General features: G+C 42.7%; 1 protein-coding gene across 7 annotated transcripts in view; it reads left to right on the top strand.

Annotated features, from left to right (window-relative positions):
* LOC121631263 (BAH and coiled-coil domain-containing protein 1) overlaps positions 1 to 22,111 on the top strand; it is a 61,682-nt gene that overhangs the window by 13,132 nt on the left and 26,439 nt on the right. For all 7 annotated transcript variants that reach the window (XM_041972102.1, XM_041972068.1, XM_041972084.1 and 4 more), the window contains exon 3: positions 15,503 to 15,685. In XM_041972102.1, coding sequence (XP_041828036.1) covers positions 15,503 to 15,685 — 183 coding nt within the window. The remainder of the gene's footprint in view (positions 1 to 15,502; positions 15,686 to 22,111) is intronic.

Genomic DNA, 22,111 nt, shown 5'->3' with positions numbered 1-22,111 from the left:
TACCACAGATGGATTTATTCTGCATTATCTTGCAAGTTTCATGCAAACTCAGTCAGGTAAGAAATTTAGGAAGCTGTGTTTTCATCTCATAACTTTTAATTACTCTCTTTTTTTCTTTTTCTGTGGAACAAGCCTGTGCTCAGGTGTACAGATGCCCACTTTTGCATTAAGCAGTGGTTCAGTTCCTAAATGGAAAGTGTTATAAATCACATCACATTCCCAGCATATAGGATGACAGTCATGGGAGTGTATCTCCAGCTTCTTCAGTAGGCCCTCAGGCCTGTGTTATATCATTTTTAAAGGAGGAATACAGACATCATTGTGGCTTCACCAGGGGTCAGGAGTTCAGAGAAAACATTGACAAGAATTCACAGGAATTTTGTTGTGTGCATCTCTACTGATTACTCTCTGAAGTTAGTCACGGCTCACAGATACACTGGAGTGTGTCAGTTAGTGTGTTTACTTTAAGGTGTTTCTTTTATGAGCCTTTTGAAAAATTGTATTGCATATTAGAAAAGGTGATGGAAATGGCAAAACAAAACATACTCAATTTAGCTAAATAAAACAAACAAAAAAAAAAAAAACTGATCTTAAAATTTGCTTGACAGTTGGATAGTAACAAAGCTCCTGAGTACCACTGGAGAAGACAAAAGACTTATATGTACTGGAATATGGCTGCAGTTTCTTGTGCACATGCTGATCCATTTATGGCTGTGAGGAAACAAAATGTCCCATGACTTTGAATTACTTTGGAAATGTAGAAAGTCTGTACCTTGTTGGTTAATGTGTTACAAGGCGTTCACCCATGGTTACAGCACATTGCTAGACCACAGTCATACATGCACATGGAGGCTGAATGGATCGATACCATATGTACTGTGGAGAACTATGCAGCTACGTGGGAAAGAAAGGACAGCTGGGGAGACTAAAACATGTGATGGAGCTGCAGATGTCTCTTAGCTTATAAAAAAAATAGTTATTTACACTTTTAGTTCCACGTTGTATCACCTCTATATTTGTGTGTTTGTGAGTCTTTATGAGTAAATGTGTGTATCCCCATTTGACAGATCCTCTTTCAGAAAGTGGAGCTGCTTTGAGGATCAATACTGACACACTGTCTGCACAAGTGCACACACACCCACACACAAAAACACATACACACTACTAAGCCCACTGTCTCATCTGTCAGTTTAAAGAGTTTTCTCCAGCTCCATGGGCTCTCTTTCCAGCCAAGCAGATGGCGAACATTCAGAATGAAAGCAGATCCTAAGTCCTTTTGGATCTCCATCAGTCCGCCAGTCTCTAGGACGGTCCTGCAGGGCTCAAGTTTCTCCTGCAGCGACTGAGCCTTCCCAGCTCCCCAACCTGGCCATCGTTGCCGCCTTTATTTCACAGCTCACATTTGTTGAGTCCAGAGCTGTTTAGCATTGGAACAACACTCACATTAGCTTGCACAAACACTAAAGCTAAAAAAGAGCTGCTGACAGTTGCTCTCATTGCTCCCTCTGTTGTCTTCAACTCAGCAGATACCTCAAAACCCAGCAGGGTGCCACTATACTCAGCTCTCTCACATCCACCCCCAGTGCATGATATCCCACTGTGTGCATATAGCAAATTCTTTAAGGAGCACATCTCCTCCATCTGCCAATCCCACTTACCTATAGCTGCAGCTGCACCAACCTGCCCCTTGCACAAGGTGGATTTTTTATGTTACAGAATGAGCAGGATTTATTTTAGCACATTTGCATTGACCCGTTTTGCTTTGAAGCTTGCACCGCTCCTAACTGCAAGTGATTTTATGAGACAAACTTCTGTGCCAGTTATCCAGGCCGCTGTGGTGGAGAGCAGCGAAGATGTCGTACCAGTATACAACATCTCAGAGATTGTGTAAAGAGAAAAGAAGAAAGTGTGCAAACTCGTGTATTTCAGTATGCACACATATTTGTCTAGGTGTGTATTTTTGTGCATGCAATAGGAGAAGGGTGGTTAGTGCTGGTTGTTTAAAAGGGGGAAAAAAGTTTGGATTTTAATACTACTCCTGCACACATCACCTGATTTATGGACTTGTGGAAGGAAATCTCTCATTTGTCTGTTTTTCTTTCTTTTCTTCTAACCGTCCTTCTTTTTTTCCCTCTTTTATCTTTTTCTTTGCATATTTTCTCCAAATGTTACTCTGCTTCCAAAGAACAGAGACGAGCGAATAAGAGAGGATGAGAAAAGGACAGAAGCCAACAGGGAGCTGGTTTCTCTGTGCAAACAGTTATAACCATGTTGAGCAAAAGTCTTGTCTTTGTGGATATGTTTTAACAAATATTCATGTAAGTTGACATGCCAGTGTAATGTATTTCATTTGTGGTAAGAACGCATGTCATCAAGTAGTGTATACTTACTGCTTGTAAATAATTCAAAACCCAGGCTGCAACGATTTTCCTGCGGCATTGTGGTACAAATGTTATTGTTGGAAATTAAAGAAAAACAGCTCTGAACTTAGGTAGAATGGTATGTTTGTGTGTGTAGCACATTACAGGCCACAGAGACATGTGTAACCAGGTTTGCTGCTAATACCTGCTAGCGAGTACATTACCGTGCTGAGGTCGCAGTCAGGTCAGCTGCAGTCTTGAGCTTTAGTATGTGAGGATCTGTGTGTGTGTGTGTGTGTGTGTGTGTGTGTGTGTGTGTGTGTGTGTGTGTGTGTGTGTGTGTGTGTGTGTGTGGAATTGCAGTGGGCGTGTGTTTCTGTATATGTGTACACCTTACTCATTCAGGTGCAAGCTATAAATCTGCCTCACCCTCTCCAGGCTTGCTGAAGAAAAAGAAGAAGCTATTGGAGTCTCAAAGCAGGGGGAGTAGAGGTGAGTAAGGAAGCGTGTTCGAGGGTTGGAGGGGAGGCAAAGAATAGAAGGGAGACCAATGAGGTGGGGGCCTAATGAGAGCCCTGGATCCCATGATTATGGGACTGGCTGACAGAAATCAGGATCTTTCTCAAAGGAGTCAATTAACCCCCTCCCCCTACCCTAATTATAAATAGATTGCTCCACTGGCTCTTTACTGATGCTGCCGCTTAGCACAACTCAGTATGCAGACTCATGCTACCTCACTCTTTAAGGGGTTAGTGTTGTGAGAAGCTTTTATTCAGTCTGCTTTAAAGTGAGTTTTTCAAAACCTTTAGTGATCCCAACTCACCCAATCTGATCTCTTACCTGAGAACAAGAGAGCCAGTACCGAGCAAGGCCAGGAGGGGGCTCCACCCCAGGAGGCATCTGGTCATTAGTGCATTAGATCCTAAATGATGGCTGAACTCTGTGGTCAGAGTAAATAAGCAGTGTTGTAGAATGTCAACACGACCAGGCGGCTCCTTCACAGCACCCAGTGTTGACATAACTGCTCTCTTATCTGAGGAGTGCAAAGCCAAGCGCCACAATAGGACACAGTGCCAGAACAAATACAGTAAGGGTTGGAAACTGCACTCTCCAGCACACAAATCCATAGTTACACACACTGACTGTGAGGGAATGCATTGCGCAATGCTACAAGGAAAGGAAGCTGCTGCATATACAGCATGGTAAAAAAATAATAATGCATAAATGATAACATGGGACTGTGCAGCAGTAGTGCAACCAAGTTGTTGTCCAGGCATAGCTTATTCATGCTACCAGACTGCCTGGTGTTCATGTAGGCTCATGAAAATAATGGGGTGTTTTAGTATCTCAGTAATCTTGGTGAAAGATGTGGACCCCACTCCCTCTGCTCAACTTGGCTAAGAATGGCAGCCAGCCTGGCGGTTTAAAGACAAGTTTTGCCATCAGGTCTGAGTGGATGAGCAGTTAAAGTTAAGCACCAATTATCAGCTGTGTTAGTGTGTGTCAAAATAAACAGAAAGAGAGACAGGAAACAGAGGAGAGGACATAGAAAGAAAGATGTCATCTGCCAGCTTTGTTTAAGTACCTGTGTCACATTTGCTTTTTTATGTCAAAACATTTCAGTAGACCTTCTTCCCCTCAATGCCTTACATCAACTTAATAACTCTCCTTTAGTCTCCTTCCCTCTCTCTCCCCATACTCCTCCACCTTCCGCTTTTCTCCATTGTGGCCTCTGCCAGATCTAAAGTGAGCCTTGCTTTCTGGGGTTGTGATAAGCTGCTGAAAGCTGTTGCTCTCCTGTGGATGTGCAGGCTCCCAGCTGAAGTTTATCTGCACTATGTCTTTTTGTGTTTCCCCAATTAAACTCCACAACTTTAACTTATTGACTGCCGTTCACACATTCTCTGAATCATTTAACATATCATACAGCTTGAGCTTCTGCTGGCTATAAAGCATTACACCAGTGCTTTGGGCCAGAGTTAAACTTATATATATATATATAAAAAAATAGGAATAAGTGTAAAACTCAGTCAGTTTGATAGCTACTCTGGGATGCAGAGGTTCATTTGAAAACCCAAGAAGTACTACTGAGCATGACCAGTTGGAAAAATATACGGTTTTAATTTAGCTAAAGTGTGTCTGCATGGTATTTTTGCAACTTTCAGCGAGTGTGTGTGTGTGTGTGTGTGTTTTGACGATGCAAAGGCTAACCAAACGAGCAGCTGCAGCACATCTGTTGAGTTTGATCAGATGCTGCAGTCCTCATGTGACCCCCACAAGGTCTCCCTTCTCCTGCCATTCCTGCTTTCAGTCTCTAGAAAAATAAAGAGTGAGGGTGACACTTAATTGTCCAGTCCGCCCATGTAGTATCCAGCAGACTTAATGTGATCACTGTGAATTGTGATAGACAGGCTGCAGTGGTAGCTGTGAGGCCAACCAACCAAACAGAAAGCAATGAGTAGTTGATTGAGATGATATTCCCCCCTTCTTCTCTGAGGGATTTCACCTTGAATTTAGCCTTTCTCACTCCTAGCTGTTAAAGTCTGTCGAGATAACCAGTGAGATGAGAGGAGATGTGTTTTATCACAGCCTTGCTCTATATTACACTTTGTTTTGGTGAAAATGACCTTCTCATGTGTACAGCTTGCAGGAAATTCTCCTGATTTTACTCATCTCTGCTCATGTGTATTGCAGCAGATGCTGAGCAGGCCCCAGCAGCAACATTCCATGGATGACCAGTGTCAGTGATTGGCAAACATAACTTTAAAGCTCGGTTTGTCAGATGCATTTTGTAAATGAATTTACAGCATGATTTGGCTGAACTTGTATTCGTTAGAGAATGCAGGCTGCTACGGAGGAAAGGAAGGTAGTTATTTGTACAGGCCTAAGAGAGTATTGTCATTATGGCTAAGAGACTTGGCAACAAAACAATTTTAAGAGCTGTGCACATAATTATACAGTGTGTTCTTTACAAGGAAATGCTGTTCAATGTTTGGCCTTGGTTACCCAGGTGCCTTGCTTCCCCTTGTCAATTGGCTGTCAGAGGGAAAATGCTTGCATTTGTCTTGGCCAACACTACAAGAATTAAACATTTCTTCTTTGTTCCCCCTTGTGAACGAATGGCAAATTGCATTCAGGGCTGCAGAAAGACCTTGGGCTGGCTGGCTGGTGCGGCGGCTCCCAGCTCTGTTATCTGCACTTTTCTGCCTCTGTGCCTCTGACAGGCTACATCAGACAGAGAGAAGCCAGACCAGAGAGCTGCCTTCTGTTTCTCGCAAACACATCACTCCAAGACTTTATCATATTACAAGTCGGTCCAAGGGAACTCAGAGGACAGCAGCGAAGGAGTGTGTTCAGACAGGCTCCTCTAGTCCAGCACTGCTCTGCTTGACCTAAAGGAGGCGCCGGGCCACAGATAGAAGAAGGGGGCAGAGAGGATGGGAGGACAAGGGAGAACAGGACATTCCGGCGAGTCATGGTTAGCAGTTGAATGCTGAGATGTTGATTTATGGGTGCTTCTGATGTCTGGAGGGGTGAACCTGTGACTCCCCATAAAACAAGATGCTCATTGCGCTCCCAGGCATCAGGAAATCTAATGGATGAACAAGAGCAGAAAAACAAATGGGACATGGAAGAGGGGGAAAATGTGGATTCAAAACCCCTAAAAATGAAGAGAAAACATTTCCATTTTGAAGCTCCTGAATGATGCCAACTGAGGAAAGAGAGCGAGGTGATGAGGGAGGACAGAAATATGGTGCTGAGCGGCAGGAAAAAAAAGGGAGAGTGATGGAGAGGGTGTAAGGACAGAAAGGAAAACTGAGAAGGGGGATGAGTTATGGGGCTAGAAGGAGTAAAAGGAGACAACAGGATAAAAGTGAAAAAGGAAAGACAGCAGGCAAAATCTACCCCACTGAATGCAGCTGCTTGCAGATTTATGTGGTGTTGTGGGTATCATTATACATCAGTCAGAGTGGATGGGGAGACTCAAGCAATGTGACGCCTATGAGGCTGTGTGTGTTTATCTGTGTATGTATTGCGGCATACTTTTATTCTCCCTCCACATGCTGCTCGTGTCTCCTCCAAAGCAAACTGACTTCTGAGTTCGATAGAACACCACTCGCCTGTGGTGAGACAACATCCACCCACATCCACACTCCACTTTTCCAAAGCCTATCTACCTAGCACCGCTGGTTGAGAGAAGAGAGGCTTAGACCACCCAGGACTAGGTAGTCAAAGCGCTGCTTTCATGTGGCAGAAGCATGTGTGCAGTGTATGGGTACAATCACTGCTAAAACATACTCGCAAAACATAGTTTTACTGCCTCTTGTGCGGCATCCTCCCCATCACTGCAGCAGTGGGATGCTTGAAAAGACAAAGACAGAGAGCGAGAGAAAGGCAGCCACCTACTGTGCCAGGCAGTGCCAGGCTGAAATACTGGAGCCGTATGGTCAGCCTCAGGGAGGGGAAACCTGCCCAGTCTAACCACATCTCAATTAACCAATTAAGTTCAAAAGTTAACAGGGGACTAATTAGAGAGTATAATGCTGAGTACTTGTTTTAATCTGCCTCTTTTTTCCATTACCAGGCATGTCTGTGTCCGGGACCTGACTGACTGAGCCTTGACTGAAACAAGGCATGCAAACTACTGTTAGTCACCCATCCAATGCCATGACCAGAACATAAAACCAGGAGATTTAGACAGATCAGTCATTGGTTGTAAAACAAACCAGATCCAGAGCATTCCAGTTGATCATAGGGCTATGAAACTACCATTTTTAGAACAGCACTTTCAGTCAGAATATTCAATAATCATTTTTTTTTTCTTTTAGACATATCCAGTGAGGCTATTTTCTTTTTGCCCCCTTTGTAGTCCTGCAGATGGGTTTTAATGGATGCCAAATGAGAGGTTTAGTGCCTGACTATTGGCCTGTTGAAGTCTCTTTTTAACACCATCATATTAAATGACTGCTTTTAGGACTTGAGGCTACTTCATGCTCCTCTTGCTTACAAAATGCCCCTGGCAGAAAGGGTTTGAGACTCACCACTAAGGGTATAAATTTTATACTTGTGTTAAAGAGGAGAACAGGGTCTGCTTGATTGGTTGCTTCCACCAATAAAATAAATGTGGGCTGTATGACACAGTTGTAGTGGGGCTGCTTTGAGCCCTGGAGCCAAATGCGTTTGAAGACCAGGCTGACAGCTAGATAGATAGAGAGGTGAGAATTTCCTCCTTGACTCTGCTTGTTTTCTTTATGCTCCCACTTTTTGGGGGGATCTTTACAGGAAGATTGTTACAGTTTAAGTTCCTGAATGGTTGATTAGCTGTTTGTGTTTCTGCATGTGTGTTTGTGTGTGAAAGAGGTGGGAGTGAGAAAAGTCTAGGATGTCAGGATGCAGTTTGAGAGGTGAAGGACTCCCCTGTTGTATGTGAGGCCCTGGAGGATTCCTCTCCCCTTCCTCTCTTCCTCCTCCTCCCTCCTTTACCCCTCCTTACACTCATCTCTTCCTCTGTGAGATCTACAATGCTGGGAAGAAATGTGTCATTAACAGGGGAGACCAAAATAATGTTTATGGGCTCAAGCAGTACTGAAATCATTTTCCATATCAGTGCAACTGCATGGGCCCTGTGGGGGAGTAAATCTGATTTTCTCCTCCCTGTGCCAATGGGAAACATCATGGGAAAGAAAACAGATTGGATTGTTAAAGAGATGGCCTGACGCAGCTGTGGGCGGCTCTTTTTGTGTTTGGGTGTGTTTGTGTGTGTTTGTAAGTGTTAGTGTGTATTTCATAAAAGAGGAAGACAGAGATGAGAATCAAAAGAGAATGAGAGAAAGCAAAATAAGTGAGACTTGGACGAGAGTCTGAGATGGATGAGCCCCACTATGGTAATCACAATTTCATGCCTGAAGAATAAAGAGGTGGGATGCAACAAGCGGCCCTGGAATACTCTCACATAACAATGGGTCAGTTAACAAGCATGATCCCACCAATGTTTGGACATGTAACAAATGACCCGCTTTGAGTACGTAACTGCCCTGTATATTGTCGCAAAAAATGAAGTACTTCGGACTGTGCAACCTCTAAGCAAAATTTCATGACTTTTTTTTGTGCCAAGTTCGTAAGCAACACTTGCATTTTATCCACTTAACCGAGAGACAAGAAAATCATTAGTTTAGTCTGTGGCATGGAGGGCAACTTAATGAAGTGAACTGCTGATGGAAACAACAGTGTGGTGCTTTGAGAGAAAACACTTTGTAATGAGAAAACTGCACAGGAATTGGTTAATATGCACTTCTGTGACATCATTAACATTTCAGTTCTTTGAAAAAGAGAAATTGAAAGCAGAGTTTAGCAACTTTGCGTTGTGACATTGCTTTTCCTGTGTGTGCTATTAAATCTGTGTTGTGGGAATTGGGAATTTGTATGACTGCATGGGTGGGTGTAAAAGGAGGGTAATGGGCCTGGAGCTCATTTGTCCTGGCCTGGTGCTGCTGTTTTAAATCCGTCCTCCCACCTTCCATATCCCAGTCTGGAATGTGTGCTTGTTCTCCACAGAAGAAGCCAGTGACTCAGCAAACAGCTGCCTTTTCACATGGAACACTCCCCAAGCACACCTAAGCAGGCCCAAACATTTACCCAAGCCCAGTGTTTAACTATTAATGTGCCATCTGTTGTGGTTACTTTACACTCATTTTCCTCTTTAGTCTCACTTTTATACAACCTCAGTCCAGCACTTTACCCTTCGTCTGTTCGCCCTTACCCATAACTCTCATCCACACTGCTCAACTTCTTAGTAAGCATTTACCTTGATAATCAGAGGTCTTATTGTCTCCTAAATGACATACTTCCTGGCTGCTTCTTGGCAAATAGCTGTGAAGGTGCTGTATGTCCCCTTATTTACTATGCCTATAAAATGTCTCTTCAGCAGGAACTCTTCCAGACGTTGCTATCTTTTCCTGTCAGCCACCTCCTTCCCCCTCACCACTGCTGGCACAAGAGATTGGTGGTGGTGAACCTTTTTAACAATAATAATCCTTTCCAAAAAGGAGTCTGCAAATAAATAAATGGGCTAACACAACATTGAGAAGGTATGGCAGGTAGATGTATGCACGATAACTGTTCTATCACAACAGGAAAGCTAATGTTTCGCAGACTTCTGTAGACATGGTAACAGTATAAGAAAATAGGATAGAATAGATAGAGCTGCAGATATTCTTAGGAAAAGTTGAGGAAAATATTCCTCAATAACATTTTAAGCATAAAGGCTTGTGCAGATCCATTGTTAATTTTAGGCTCCCTGCCAAACTAGAGCAAGCCAGTTAGATTAATTTGCTAATGATCATCGCTGGCATGTCAACTTGTATATTGCATAAACAGCTGGTTGAAGCTGTTGAGGTGAGTCAGCTGACCTCTTCAAGCCAATTTTATTAGCATAACACTTCTGCAAAAAACATTTCCAGACTCTCTTTTACCCTGTCATCGCTTCAGTAGTGAGCGAATGGCTGACCACGAAGCCACTCCGCAAACACAGGCTGTCAACTTTAGCGAGACCACCACCATATGGACACACAATCACACACAGGCCTTACATATGCTTAGCAGCTCCCACATGCTCTCTGCTGCTCTTTTACTTTGAAATTTTCTCAATGTTGCTTACTCTCTTATCTCCTCTAAACTCTCACCTCTTACCCCTCCGCTGGATTTTGCCCTGTATTTAAGAGTCGTTCTCACTCTTTTCCTCGATCCATCCTTCCAACTGTTTCTCCTGTTCCACTTCTCCCACCCCCGCACTGACCACATCCACTAAACTCACTCCACAGGCACGCAGTGTGGAGGGTGGCGGAGGCGCGCTGCTGGCACCCCATTCCCCCCACACACCCACACACACACACACACAGACACACACCCCTGCACTGGGCTCAGTTCCAGCACTGGGCTGCTTGCATGCTCCCCCTGACTCTCACTTTACTATACTTCTTGATCAGACCAACTTCCTACTGTATAGCTGCCCACTCCCTCAGGCCAACCAACCAGCCGTCCACCAAAAAAAAAAAAAAAAAAAAAAAAAAAAAGAAAAACTTGCAACAGTTGTCCGAAGTGAGGCGGAATTTGGCTACCATTTACTTTAATGTTTTCAAGATGACTTTGACTGTTGGAAGGAAATCCCCCCACTTTAGTAACCATTTCAAATTCCTACTGTGTTTTATTGTGAGGAAGTAGGTGCTGGATTAGTCAGTGGCCCTTTAGGGTAGCATGTGCAGTCTGTCTGGGGTTGATGGTGTGTACAGTTGCTCTGTTCCATTCTGGTGTTTTTGTGTTATTGAAGGATAAAAAACCTAAATGTGTTTATGAGTGAATGTTTGGAAAGTCTGGCTGACTTCTTCCTGGGCGTCTGAATTCCCGGGCTGAACATGGAAATGTATCGGAAAGTCTGATGACAGACATTGAAGTGGGAGTGAAACTCTTGTACCAACAGGCATCCTGCTCAATATGTTTTTACTTGGTAAGTCAATATTCATGTCTTTTTCTACACTGGTTTTGTCTGCATGGTCAACTTCTTGCTTCTAGAATGAGTTTATTCATTACATCAGTCAAGTAGTAAAGAGAAAAACCTGTGAAATTCACAGTTCACAATAACAAAACCTGCCTGATATCAATAATCACTTCCTTTAGTTTACTAGTACATGTTTTGTTGTCTTGTCTTGCTGTTAAAGCAACAGGTACTACACCAACTTGAGGCTCTAAGAATGTGAGACAAGCTTAGTTTTCTTTTTGATCACCATCTGATAATGTTTTCATTTATGTAAAGATGTGTGTTTTGTCACAGGGCATAGCGGGGAGAAAATGTTAGCTATAATTATTCAGGGTGTGTTGAGTCGGACTGCCACATGGCACTGACTGAGTACTGTGCAACCTTAGCTGCCTTGTATTTCCTGACTTTTTTTGAGATAGGAGGTCTTATAAACTAGTTGTGCATGTGTGTTTCAATTCCCTAGTATTTCTTTTCTTTGGCGTTGGCTGATCACTGAGCTGTGGAGAGCAGGTTGATGCAGCCTCACCTACAATTTTCTCTCTGTCTTTCATCGCTTGTCACTATCACTCTCACCTCTTGCTGTCTGTCTGGTGTCCTTGTCTAGACGGCACGTCCATCCGTCCCTTCAGGCAGCTGTCTGAAAATAAGACAAAACTGAAGACTACCTTGGCTCATTTTTCAAGCGCATAGAAGGAAATACAATACACTGAAATAATTGGAGCCACAGTCATAGATCGTGTGTGTGAGCATGTGTGCATGAATGGGTGTGTATTTCTTTAGAAAGGAAATTCTGGTCTGATTCCCAGGATTCTAAAGAACAACGTGTTGTGGGTGGGTGCTTGATGTCTTCTTAGCTTTTTTCCCCACATCACTTTTTGGCCCATATTTAGATGAATTGCTTTACATCCTATTATTGTATAATTCCTTGTTAAGACAACCAAACAACTACTCACCCTTGAGATATTAATGAGTAGGGGGGCTAAAAGAGCAGATTACTAACTCAAACAGGACAAAGTGGATGGCACCTCCTTCCCTACAGCCTTACAATTGAAATCAGATTAAATTTCACAGGAAGGTGTGTGTGTCTGTGTGTGTGTGAGAGAGAGAGCTTACAACTGTGGCTTAGGAGGGGTTTTGAGGTAGGCTGGGATGGCTGTTGATGCTGTGCAGGATGCTGACCATGTGCATCTGCCCACTGTTGTTGTAATGCCTACTTGCCTCAAGCACCGTTTCTCTTTCGTTCCCATGACAACCTTCATTTTCCTGCTCCGCCTCCCAGCCTGCTGCTCTTTCAGTGCCATCCTCAGGGGCCTCTGCTTAGGCCCACATTACCCCAAGTGCATGCATGTGTGTTTTTGTTGTTGGACACAAACTGGTTTCCTCCACCCACTCTGGAGCAAAACAGTAGCACTAGTTAACGCCTCCGTCTCCAGTGGTGCATTGGTATGTGTTTTTGTTTGTACATTTTAACCTATTAGGAGAAAACTATGTGAATGCAGGTATCAGGATGAGATGTTTAGATGTCAGGGAGAGAGGTTTGGTTCCCCAATCCCAGCATTCCCCTCTGCTTTAATTCCCTAATAGGATTAATCCCCATCGCTGTCAGGGATCGGCGCCGATTAGGATGCACATGACCCGATTTTCTTAAGAACCCATACAAATGCACTGCTGGCAGCACTTGAGATTTGGAAAAAATAAATAAGCAAGATTAAAAAAAAAACAAACAAACAAAAACACAAATTGTAGAGAAAAGATCACTTTTACAAGGAGATGCTGAAGTGGTGGTAGGCTCCCTGCATCATGTCACCAGTTAACGAGACACTAGAGCGGTTGCGCTGTCATTCCTCAGAACCTTTACTTTACTTCTTCTGTAGCACTTGGGTTGGCAGTCAAACTGAAACTGCCCTGAAGGTGGACCAGCCCACTTTAACAATGTGTGCTTTCTTAACAATACACCTGAATCATTCAAAATAAAATGGCTCAGGGACAGCCTTATAGGACATGTTCTTAGATTCAACACTGGTAAGAGAGTACTTTATTTTTTCAGCTTCATGCAGTAAATTCAACATGAGTCAAACGACAGACGTATCAGGTCATTTGCTAATACTGACAGGCCATGGATTGGCTGTAAATGGTCAGTCTTTTTCACAGAATAGATACCAGGCCCAAACTGAACCATTAGGTCTGATCATGCTGTGGGAAGAAGGGCTTCAAGTTTGAGTTGAACAGAGACCTTTCTAAGGTTTTCATTCAGTCTCCTTTCACCCTAACACCAGCTTAAACTTCAAAGATCTCCTTGCCTGACATCTAGACATCCCCTTTTTATGTTTTGTCCTTCTTCCCTTGTCTCTCTGGCAGAAGCGCTCCCCTGCCTTGGTTTGTTGAGAGGGGCTTCACAGCCTCTCTCTGTCACTCTATGTCTCTCTTACCCCTTCTCTCTCTCTGAGGCAAGGCTGTTAATAATGCAGGAGGATTAGCTGATTTATGTGAGCCGGAGGCACTGAGGAAAGCTGGGGTTCCTGGGGGCAACAGGCAGAAAGAAGAGCGGGAGGGGAGAGCGTGTGCTGTGTGGAGGGCGGTGGCATACAGGGGCCCAAGGTGAATGATGGAAGTTGGATGTGTGCCTGGTGAGCACGCTGGCCATAATCCACCCCCCACCCCAACCCTCTCCAGCAGCCCCTGACCCCCTCGCCTTGTAGTGCATAGAGCTGTGCCAGGAGTGCTCCTCAGGGATGGGGTGATAGGAGGTGGCAGTAGAGAAGGAAGGAGGGGAGTAAGGGCTGAAAAGGAGAAAAGCACAGCTTTTGTAGTGTGTCACCAGGCTGCTTCACAATGCCTCCAATCAACATGTACAATGTTGCTATGCCTGTTAAGTCCTCCTCATCACTTCTATGTGCTTTATTTTGCAAATGATTAAAATGGTAGTGTATGTCCTCCCACTTCTTGTAAGTATATTTGGGCTAAAAAAAATGGTGACAAACTAATTTTGATGACTTTGTCTAATAAAAAAATAACAAGTGACAAACAATAAAATGAGCTCTCTTGTAACCAAATTTCAGATGCTTCCATGAATATCTCATGAGTGAACATGTCAGCACACAGACAGCTTTGGTTCATGATACCTTTTTGAGGTAGAGTTCTGTACATTTGAGGATCATGGGTGTTTGCACCTTTGTGGGTCTATGGTACAAGGTGTGACTGAGGTGTGTGAATCAATTTGTGTGCATGCATGTGCGACTGTTCTTGCTCTTGTGCTCTGCTATGAGCCATAGGGCTATTCTGTGCAGGTGCAAGAGGCAAGCTGATGGGTTTATCCCTCCTTCATGTCCAGAGGATGTACTCACTCACTGCCTGGTTGATTAAAAACTTCCACACAGTTGTTTTCACAGTGCTAGTAAAGAATTGATTCATGTTCAGAATGATTAATGTTTAAAGAAAATCAAATCACACGGCATAACTTGTAAGATCAGCTGTCGTGAGAGGCTGATAATTAATTTTATTTTTTCGGTGTCGCTCTCCACTGTGTTTGCTTCAGTGGTGCATGCGTGATACACTAATGTGTGTGTCTTTGGAAGTAGGTGCATGTGTACTCTTATCCAGAAGTCATACATATGCATGAGACTTCATGGTGCTGTGACTTGGGGAAAATGAATGTGCAAAGAGCTGGGCACCCAGGCCCCTCACTCAAGTGCACTGGCGGGCGCGTAATGGGAATGCAATTTAGGCAGTGGTTAATCAGTGTGTTTTCTCCAGCTTGCCCAGCAATGCATAATAGACAATCAGCCCCCAGTCACATGGGCGGTACTACAAATGGTCAATTACTCATCATAGTCTTGTTAAACACACAGTTCAGCCAGCCAGGGACAGATTGCTCTGCTGGTGCCATTTCTATAGTGAAGAGCACAGGAAAGCAATGCTATGTGTCAGAAAGAACCAGGATAGGGGAAAGAAAAGAAGATGTAGTGAAGATTTGGCAGAGACATGCACATGGCATATTTCTAATTTTCAAAATTGGAAAGCAAAAAAGGGAGGAAATGGTTAATGTGACAAAGCAAAAGAGGGAAGACAGAAAAGGAGTAAAACACCGAAATGGAACCAAAATAAAAGATTGTTGGAGTCATGGAGAGAAATGCAAGACTGAAAGAACAGGAGACAGAGAGGAGGTGAAATGGAGCAAAGCAATAAAAAAGATTGAGGGCATGAAAGTGAGAGATGGAGAGAACAAGATAATGGAGGGAGGGAGAGAAATTGAGAAAGGGACACTGGGGAGCAGGAGCAAAAGTGTGTGAGAGCGAGAGGGAGAGAGCCTGAGAAAGTGTGTACTCAGCTGTGAGATGAGACCTCTGTCTGCCCATGGGGAGAGGTGGTGTGAGGGGAGAGAAGACGAGGGGAGAGGACTCTGCTGACAGTGAGGGGGAGGAGAGTCTCACACTTATTCTCACACACACACTCTCACTCATTCATCCTCCTCCAAGCTTGATGATTCCACCTAAAGAGCCATCAACACTGAATTCTTATACAAGTTTGTGGCCATACTCATGGTGACAGTGTACGCCTCTAATTCTAACCCAGTTTTTCTCTCCTTACCTTTGTCCTTTTGGGAATGCAGGCAGTGGATTGATGGGGAATTCTTCCGCCTCCTTCATGGGGACCTTTCTGGCCAGCAGTCTGGGTTCCCCTCCTTCCCACCCGCCTCACCCATCCCGGCCACCCTCCTCACCCTCTTCACCCTCCTTCCGAGCCGGACCCCATTCAAGCGCCTCACAAATCTGGTTTCCCCATTCACATGAAGGTACTTCACATCACACAAGTACACAAACACAAACCCACAGCTTCGCCCCATCACCTGACCACATCATTCGAGAGACAATATTCATGTCTAGACTGTATTGGGGACGGAGCTTTGCAAGGTGTATTGTTGCTCTGATATTGTATATTTTGGTGGCGTGTTAGGTTTCCACCAAAGTACAGCTTGTAATAGTCTAGCGAGATCTGGGCTCCCACCCTTTTATTTTTGCACCAAAATAGGCTCGGTATGTTTGGGATGGAGCACAGTGCCACGGTTTCTGGATGTGGACACAGGGTCAAAAGTTCAGCCAAGGAATCTTGCAGTATTCGATTCATGTCAGTAGGAATGACACTCCAGACTCTCTGAGACAGCACATGCGAATGTGAGCCAGTAAAAAGTTGCAGCGATCGCAAAGCTTTCAGCTGGTGTCTCCATCAGAGTTTAATAGGGGGTTCCCACCCAACACTCAGCATTATGAAACCCTGACTACACAAACATGTGCACGGTCAGGCCAGTATAAACACACACACACACACACACACACACACTAGGTACAGCACCTCCCACTTCTATATAGATGGAGCTAAGAAGTCAGACAAGGATAAAGGAGAGCTCAATCTGCCTGGAAAATTTAGGAATTTTGATTCCAGGAATGATAAATAAATATAAAACCTTCTGATATTTTAATGTAAGTTCTTCTTTCCTGTAATGTCGTCTCAGTCAATTTTAAATTTTCAAGTCAACCATTTTGTCCAAATTACAAGGTGTGATGGCCACCCAACGTCATCTAGTGAGCTGCAGTTGATGGATTCTAGTCATGTCAACCCTCTTGTGATTATCTTTATTTTTTGTAAGGTTATCCCAGCTGATGGTGTTTGATGGGAATATCTATGGGAGTTCTTTATTTTAATTTGTGGTCACTGATAAGCGGTGCCCCAACTGATATTCAGCCAAAATAGATTGGATGCACTGCCGCTGATATGCTGTAGAGCTTGGCAACCACTGTCATAGGAAAGTGCATTATGGGGCAGCATTGCCGTATTGTCTAGCTACAAACCAAAGCAAAATAATAGAATTCTTCTGTTCTTTTTATTATACAAAGAACTTGATATATCACAATGATCATAATTAATTTGAAAGAGAAAAAAAAGATTAACACAACCAAAAGTTAAATATTTAAATGGTGATAAAAGAATGGATACCTGAAGCAAACCCCCTAACAGTACCCAAGTTGACAGATCTGGATTAAAATTTCAAATCCACAATAACTTGTTAGATCCAAGCGTTGCCTCTTCCATAGGCTAAACATAAAAAACTTGGAAGGGGAATTGACTGCATTTGTCATTAGTATTTAATTTATTCCAAAAACCACAGAAGCTATGATTTTGGTGTTTATCCTTTTTTTTTTTTGTTATTTTAACATCTTCAGGTTAATGGGCTTCTCTCTACTGCAAGCATTTGCTCCAAAGACATTGAAGAAATTGAAAAAGAAAGTAATTAATCTATTATGCTAATGTCCAGTCATAACACTTCTCCCTCTGCACACACTTGCATAAGCAGGAGCTCAATTTATGTCTATGGTAATTGGCCAAAAAGTGTGACCTTTGGCTGAACAAATTTAGCCCAAATGAGCAGTAAATTAAGGGGGCATGCCACAACAGCTGTCACTAGCTTAAATAAAGATAGATGAAAGGTTGTCCAGCTGTGTTTATGCTGTAAGAAATTAGCCCATTTATAAGGCTTTTGTTGTTTTCTTGAGAAAAGTTGGGGATGGTGCTGCTTGGTTACACTAAAATTTAAAGTAATCCATTCAAAGTTTCTTTAACATTACTTTTGTCATCTTCATTAGAAAAGGAAGCGTGGAAGTGGGGACCAGTTAGCCCAATTAATACCAACTGTTATTGCTCTTCAGTTATTTGAATTAAAGGGACAGATATTTTCTTTATTGACAGAAACAAAATTTGAATTAAAAAACAAACAAACAAACAAAAAAAAAAAAAAAACGTTTGGTGAACAACCAATATTTACAGAAGAAGTTGCAACCTAACAGATCTAACAAAGATATTAGCTTGGGAATCGGCTCAATCAGAAACATTTTCCCTCCAGGCTCATTTAGTTCACGTCAGTGTTTGTCTTACCTTATACTCTCAATGTTTCATTGTCAAACACTTTCTTTTTGTGCAAAAGTAAAATAATATTAAGAGTGATGATGATAATGCCAAGCCTAATAAAAGTAATGGAGGTGATTATGACTTGGATTATTACTCAGTTGGCAATGGAAGCCATTATCTCTATTGCAGTTTAATTGCATATAACGCACTAAGAGCATGATTGAATCCAGACTGTTCATCAGCCACATTCAGCTGTTCCCTCCTCAACATAATTGCATATTGTCTTTTTCCTGTTTTGCATAAAAAGCAAGTCATCAAAATGAGCGGCACAATTACCCAGACTCTCGCCTCCTCTCTCTGGGTGTCAGCAGCACCCCACCAACAGCAGAGCAAGCACTGACGTGTGTGTGTGTCAGCGCATTAGTGTCTCACTTGTAACCTCCAAGATATGCTGTGTTTTTTTTTTTTCTGTTTTTCTTTAATCCGAGTGTGTTTTTAAAGTCGCTGCTTGCATGCAAATCCAATGGTAGCTGTTTAAATTGAAATTCAGAAATTGTTATTTGATTCTCATGTTTCATGCACGTAACTTTCATTGTGCAGAATGTCTTTGTTTCTGCTCTTCCCTTGACACATTCTCCATAGATTACAGATCAGTTATCTCACTTGCTAGTTAGTCACTTCTAGGGATAAAGTCTTAGTGGGCAATGAGTACATGGAGTGGGTTACTTCATTATTTTCCTTTTTCTTTTCTTTTACCTTTACTTGGCAAGTCAATTAAAAACAAATTCTTTTTTTACACGAGGATCATCACATGCATTTGAAATGAGATCAAGGAAAGCCAAACACAATGCAGCAAATAAATCACTTTGGGTTTGCATGCAGAGCTTGCATGATGCTCTCGGAATGTTTTATTTTAGTAACCAGAAAAAAAAGGATGGAAATGTTTAATCTTCATTTGAAACAAGATCTGCAAAGCACACAGTAATCAAAAGATGTGCTCGTTAGATCAATGTGTTCTCATTACCAAGGCGTTGGATGCTGCTGTTTTGTCAAAACTGATAGCATCTCTGATACACACAAGGTGTCCTTTGGCATCTGTGCTGTGACACGACAACATTTGACAACAGGAGCAAATGCTGCCTTCATCCTGAAGGCCTGGGTTTGGTTCTCATGTGAAACCTGTTTTTTTTTTGTTGTTGTTGTTTTGTTTTTTTTTTCCTCCACCTTTTTTCACTATTGTGACTTTTTCTCTACCTCTTCCAATGCTGTTTGGTTTAGGCTACAAAAAAACTAGGTTTTGTTTAGGGAAATTGTGATTTGACTTACCCCAACCTTTTAGAATTGCTAGTCCTTCAAGTTGAAGAGTAGAATTAAAAAGGTACCCAGTCTAACAGTCTAGTGGGTTTCTGAAGTGTGTCACACTTTATGTCTACAGCACAGAACAATAGGGTCTGTGTAACATGCCTTTAAAGAATGTCCATAAGGTGGATTATTTTTGCTTGCCAGCTTATTGAAACTTCACGTTCTTGTTTTTTATGATGCTTGAACTGCCTCTTTCTGTGGATGTGGGTGGTTTATACAATACCAGTCAAAAGTTATGGCACACTTTCCCATTGAATCTAATGAAAAAATGTGTCCACGTTTTTGACTGGTAGTGTATATGAATGAAATGTGGTCCTCCAAGTGGGCTTCATCTGGTTGCTATTACAGGGGCAACATTGTATCTATGGTCTGCACATCTGTCAGTGAAGCTGGGCTTTGCAGATCATGTTTTCATTCCAGAGTGCAGAGGAGAGAAAATAGCTAAGTATATTGCAAGAAAAAGTTCACAGAATGCTAATTAAGTATATTTGTGCAAAGTAAATGTTTTTGCATGTTTAGCATGTTTTCATATCTGGAGTCTTGAACATAATTTCCAGACTTGTGCACTAGTAGTGATGCATTTTATGGCAACACATGCTAAGTGGTTCACCAGACCTTCAGATAGGTCAGCACTAGCAGCACAAACAAAGCGAGACACAACAGCTAAAACTATTGCAATGTTTATATTGGAGAAACCTAAGGAAGCACCTGTGAAGTGTCACTCCAGACAACATTAAGAGGAAGGATCCCTGTACTAAAAAGAAATCCATCATCAGAGAGGATGCATCTGGTATAAGCCAGTAAACGCAGGTAATTTAACCCAGAAATATAGCCTGATAACATAGATGATGAGCCCTCAGACTTATAAAAAAACAAGCAAACATACATTCGTTTTGACACAGTCCACACCACATTGGAACTGTTCAAAAGGGAATGAATTCTCAGATCTCAGTTTCTGGTGTTGGCTAAATAGAAAAGGGAAAAAATGCCTAAACAACTTTGTCTGCATTGGCACAGATAATGGTGTTGAAACAATCTGCATCACTTGGATTGTGTATTTGATGACAAATACAGGAGCAGCCTTTGTATGTATTGGATAAACTGTTTGTTTCTTTTTTTCTGACTGAGATGAGAGAAGTGGGGGTTTCACCAAATTCATTATAGTGACTACACTACCAGTCAAAAATTTGGAAACATTTTCCCATTAGATTCAATGGGAAGGTGTGTCTATGGGAAAGTTTTGACTAGTACCGTATTTTAAATTTATTGTTGTTTGTGACCCTTGGTGAATTGATTGAGATAAACTGAGTTTTTTTTTGTGTGTGTTTGAATAAACTAGGCTCAATCAACCAAGTAAAAAAAAGAAAGAAAAAAAAAAAAGAAAAAAAAAGCAGCAAACTCCTTACAGACCTGTGGCCAGCTGGCTGTAATCCAAATGATTTCTTATGTTATGCCAAAATAATCAGTCTTATATCTCTGTCCATACATAAAGACACAGATATGCATGCACACACACAAAATTGCCTGCACACACCTGTCTATAATCTATTCGCGTTTGATACGCCTTTCCAAGCCTATCTTCAGTTGTCCATCTTTCGTTCTGTGAGCAGTTGCTAGCTTTTCCTTTTGTAGGATTTAAGCTGCTCCCCCACCACACACACACACACACACACATACACACACAAACACACTCTTCTCTTCTTCTGCACGCCTGCTTCTTTCATTCTCTTGTGCCAGCCTGCACCCTTTCCTTTCAATTAGTCAAACCTGAAGAGATACACCACAGCACTGCCCCTCCTCCGCCAAACATCTCTCGTCTCCTCTCCTCTTCTCCTCCCTTTCTGTGTCTTGATGGTTCTGTCACTTTTTCTCAATTAGCAGACCTGACAGGCAGCTCAGGCTGCTCCTCCTCTCCTCTTGGTCTTCTCATGCCCTTCTCTGTCCGTCTCTCTCTTTCTCTGAATTGTTAAAGCCATTTCCCTGGAGAAAATATATACATTTCATTTGCAATTTTATTATTTTTTATTTTTTATTAATATATATATATATATTGTCTTCAAGCAAAAATATAGACACCCTCATAAGTAATTGACTGGGCTAGTGTCCTCAAAGCTGAGAGAGGACTAATGCAGCAAGCCTAATTCTCCTCTGCCTCTAGGTGCTGTTCTATATCTAGGACCCTTCTTTGTCCGCCTTGTCAGTTTGCTTCTCTCAACCCATCGTGCTGTGAGAAATACCCAAAGAACTTCTGGAAACCCTTCCCTGGGATGCAGAGCTGTTTGCTCTGCCTCTTACCCTTACTCCTCCCATAGAAAGAAAACCATGCACTGGGAACTCTCCTCTGTCATTAACTTGCTGATACTGACATGTTTCTGTGTATGTGTGTATGGACGTAGAGGGAGCGAAAGAGAGCGATAGTGCTGTGCAGTCAGCAGACTGCACTAAGACCCTGCTCACGTCGCCTGCAGCAGCAGCAGAAGCAGCAGCAGCAGCTTCCCTTGTCCTGGCCAGATTAATGGCTGAATGGGCTCTGCCGTGCCCAGCAGTCCCCCTCTTGCCGCCCCATTGGAGAACATGCTGAAACTGAGCAGGCTGGCATTATCGGGCACAGCCAGACCACACTGTGAAAAGGGATTACGCCGTCAATCGTCACGCTCACAAACAACATGCTGCAAAAAAAAAAAAAAAAAAAAAAAATCCTTCTCCCAGCTTGGATAAAGACTGGCAACACCCCCACCTCTCCAGAAAGGGGGGGGATCTGAGAAAAATGTCTTGCTTAAACAAAGGATCCCCCTCCTCCCTCTGTTGATGAATTGGCATAAATATGCATGCTTATTAATCATGACAGCAAAGAAAGCAACAGAGACAAAGGGAAAGAAGGGAAAAGAGTAAGAAAGGTAGAAAAACAGGTGAAAGAAACAAAAAGTGAGCGTATGCAATTATCCCTGTGTTGCCC

The sequence above is a fragment of the Melanotaenia boesemani genome, chromosome 2, assembly GCF_017639745.1.
Source record: "Melanotaenia boesemani isolate fMelBoe1 chromosome 2, fMelBoe1.pri, whole genome shotgun sequence".
Classification (NCBI taxonomy): domain Eukaryota; kingdom Metazoa; phylum Chordata; class Actinopteri; order Atheriniformes; family Melanotaeniidae; genus Melanotaenia; species Melanotaenia boesemani.
This window is presented reverse-complemented; position numbering and strand designations above follow the sequence as displayed.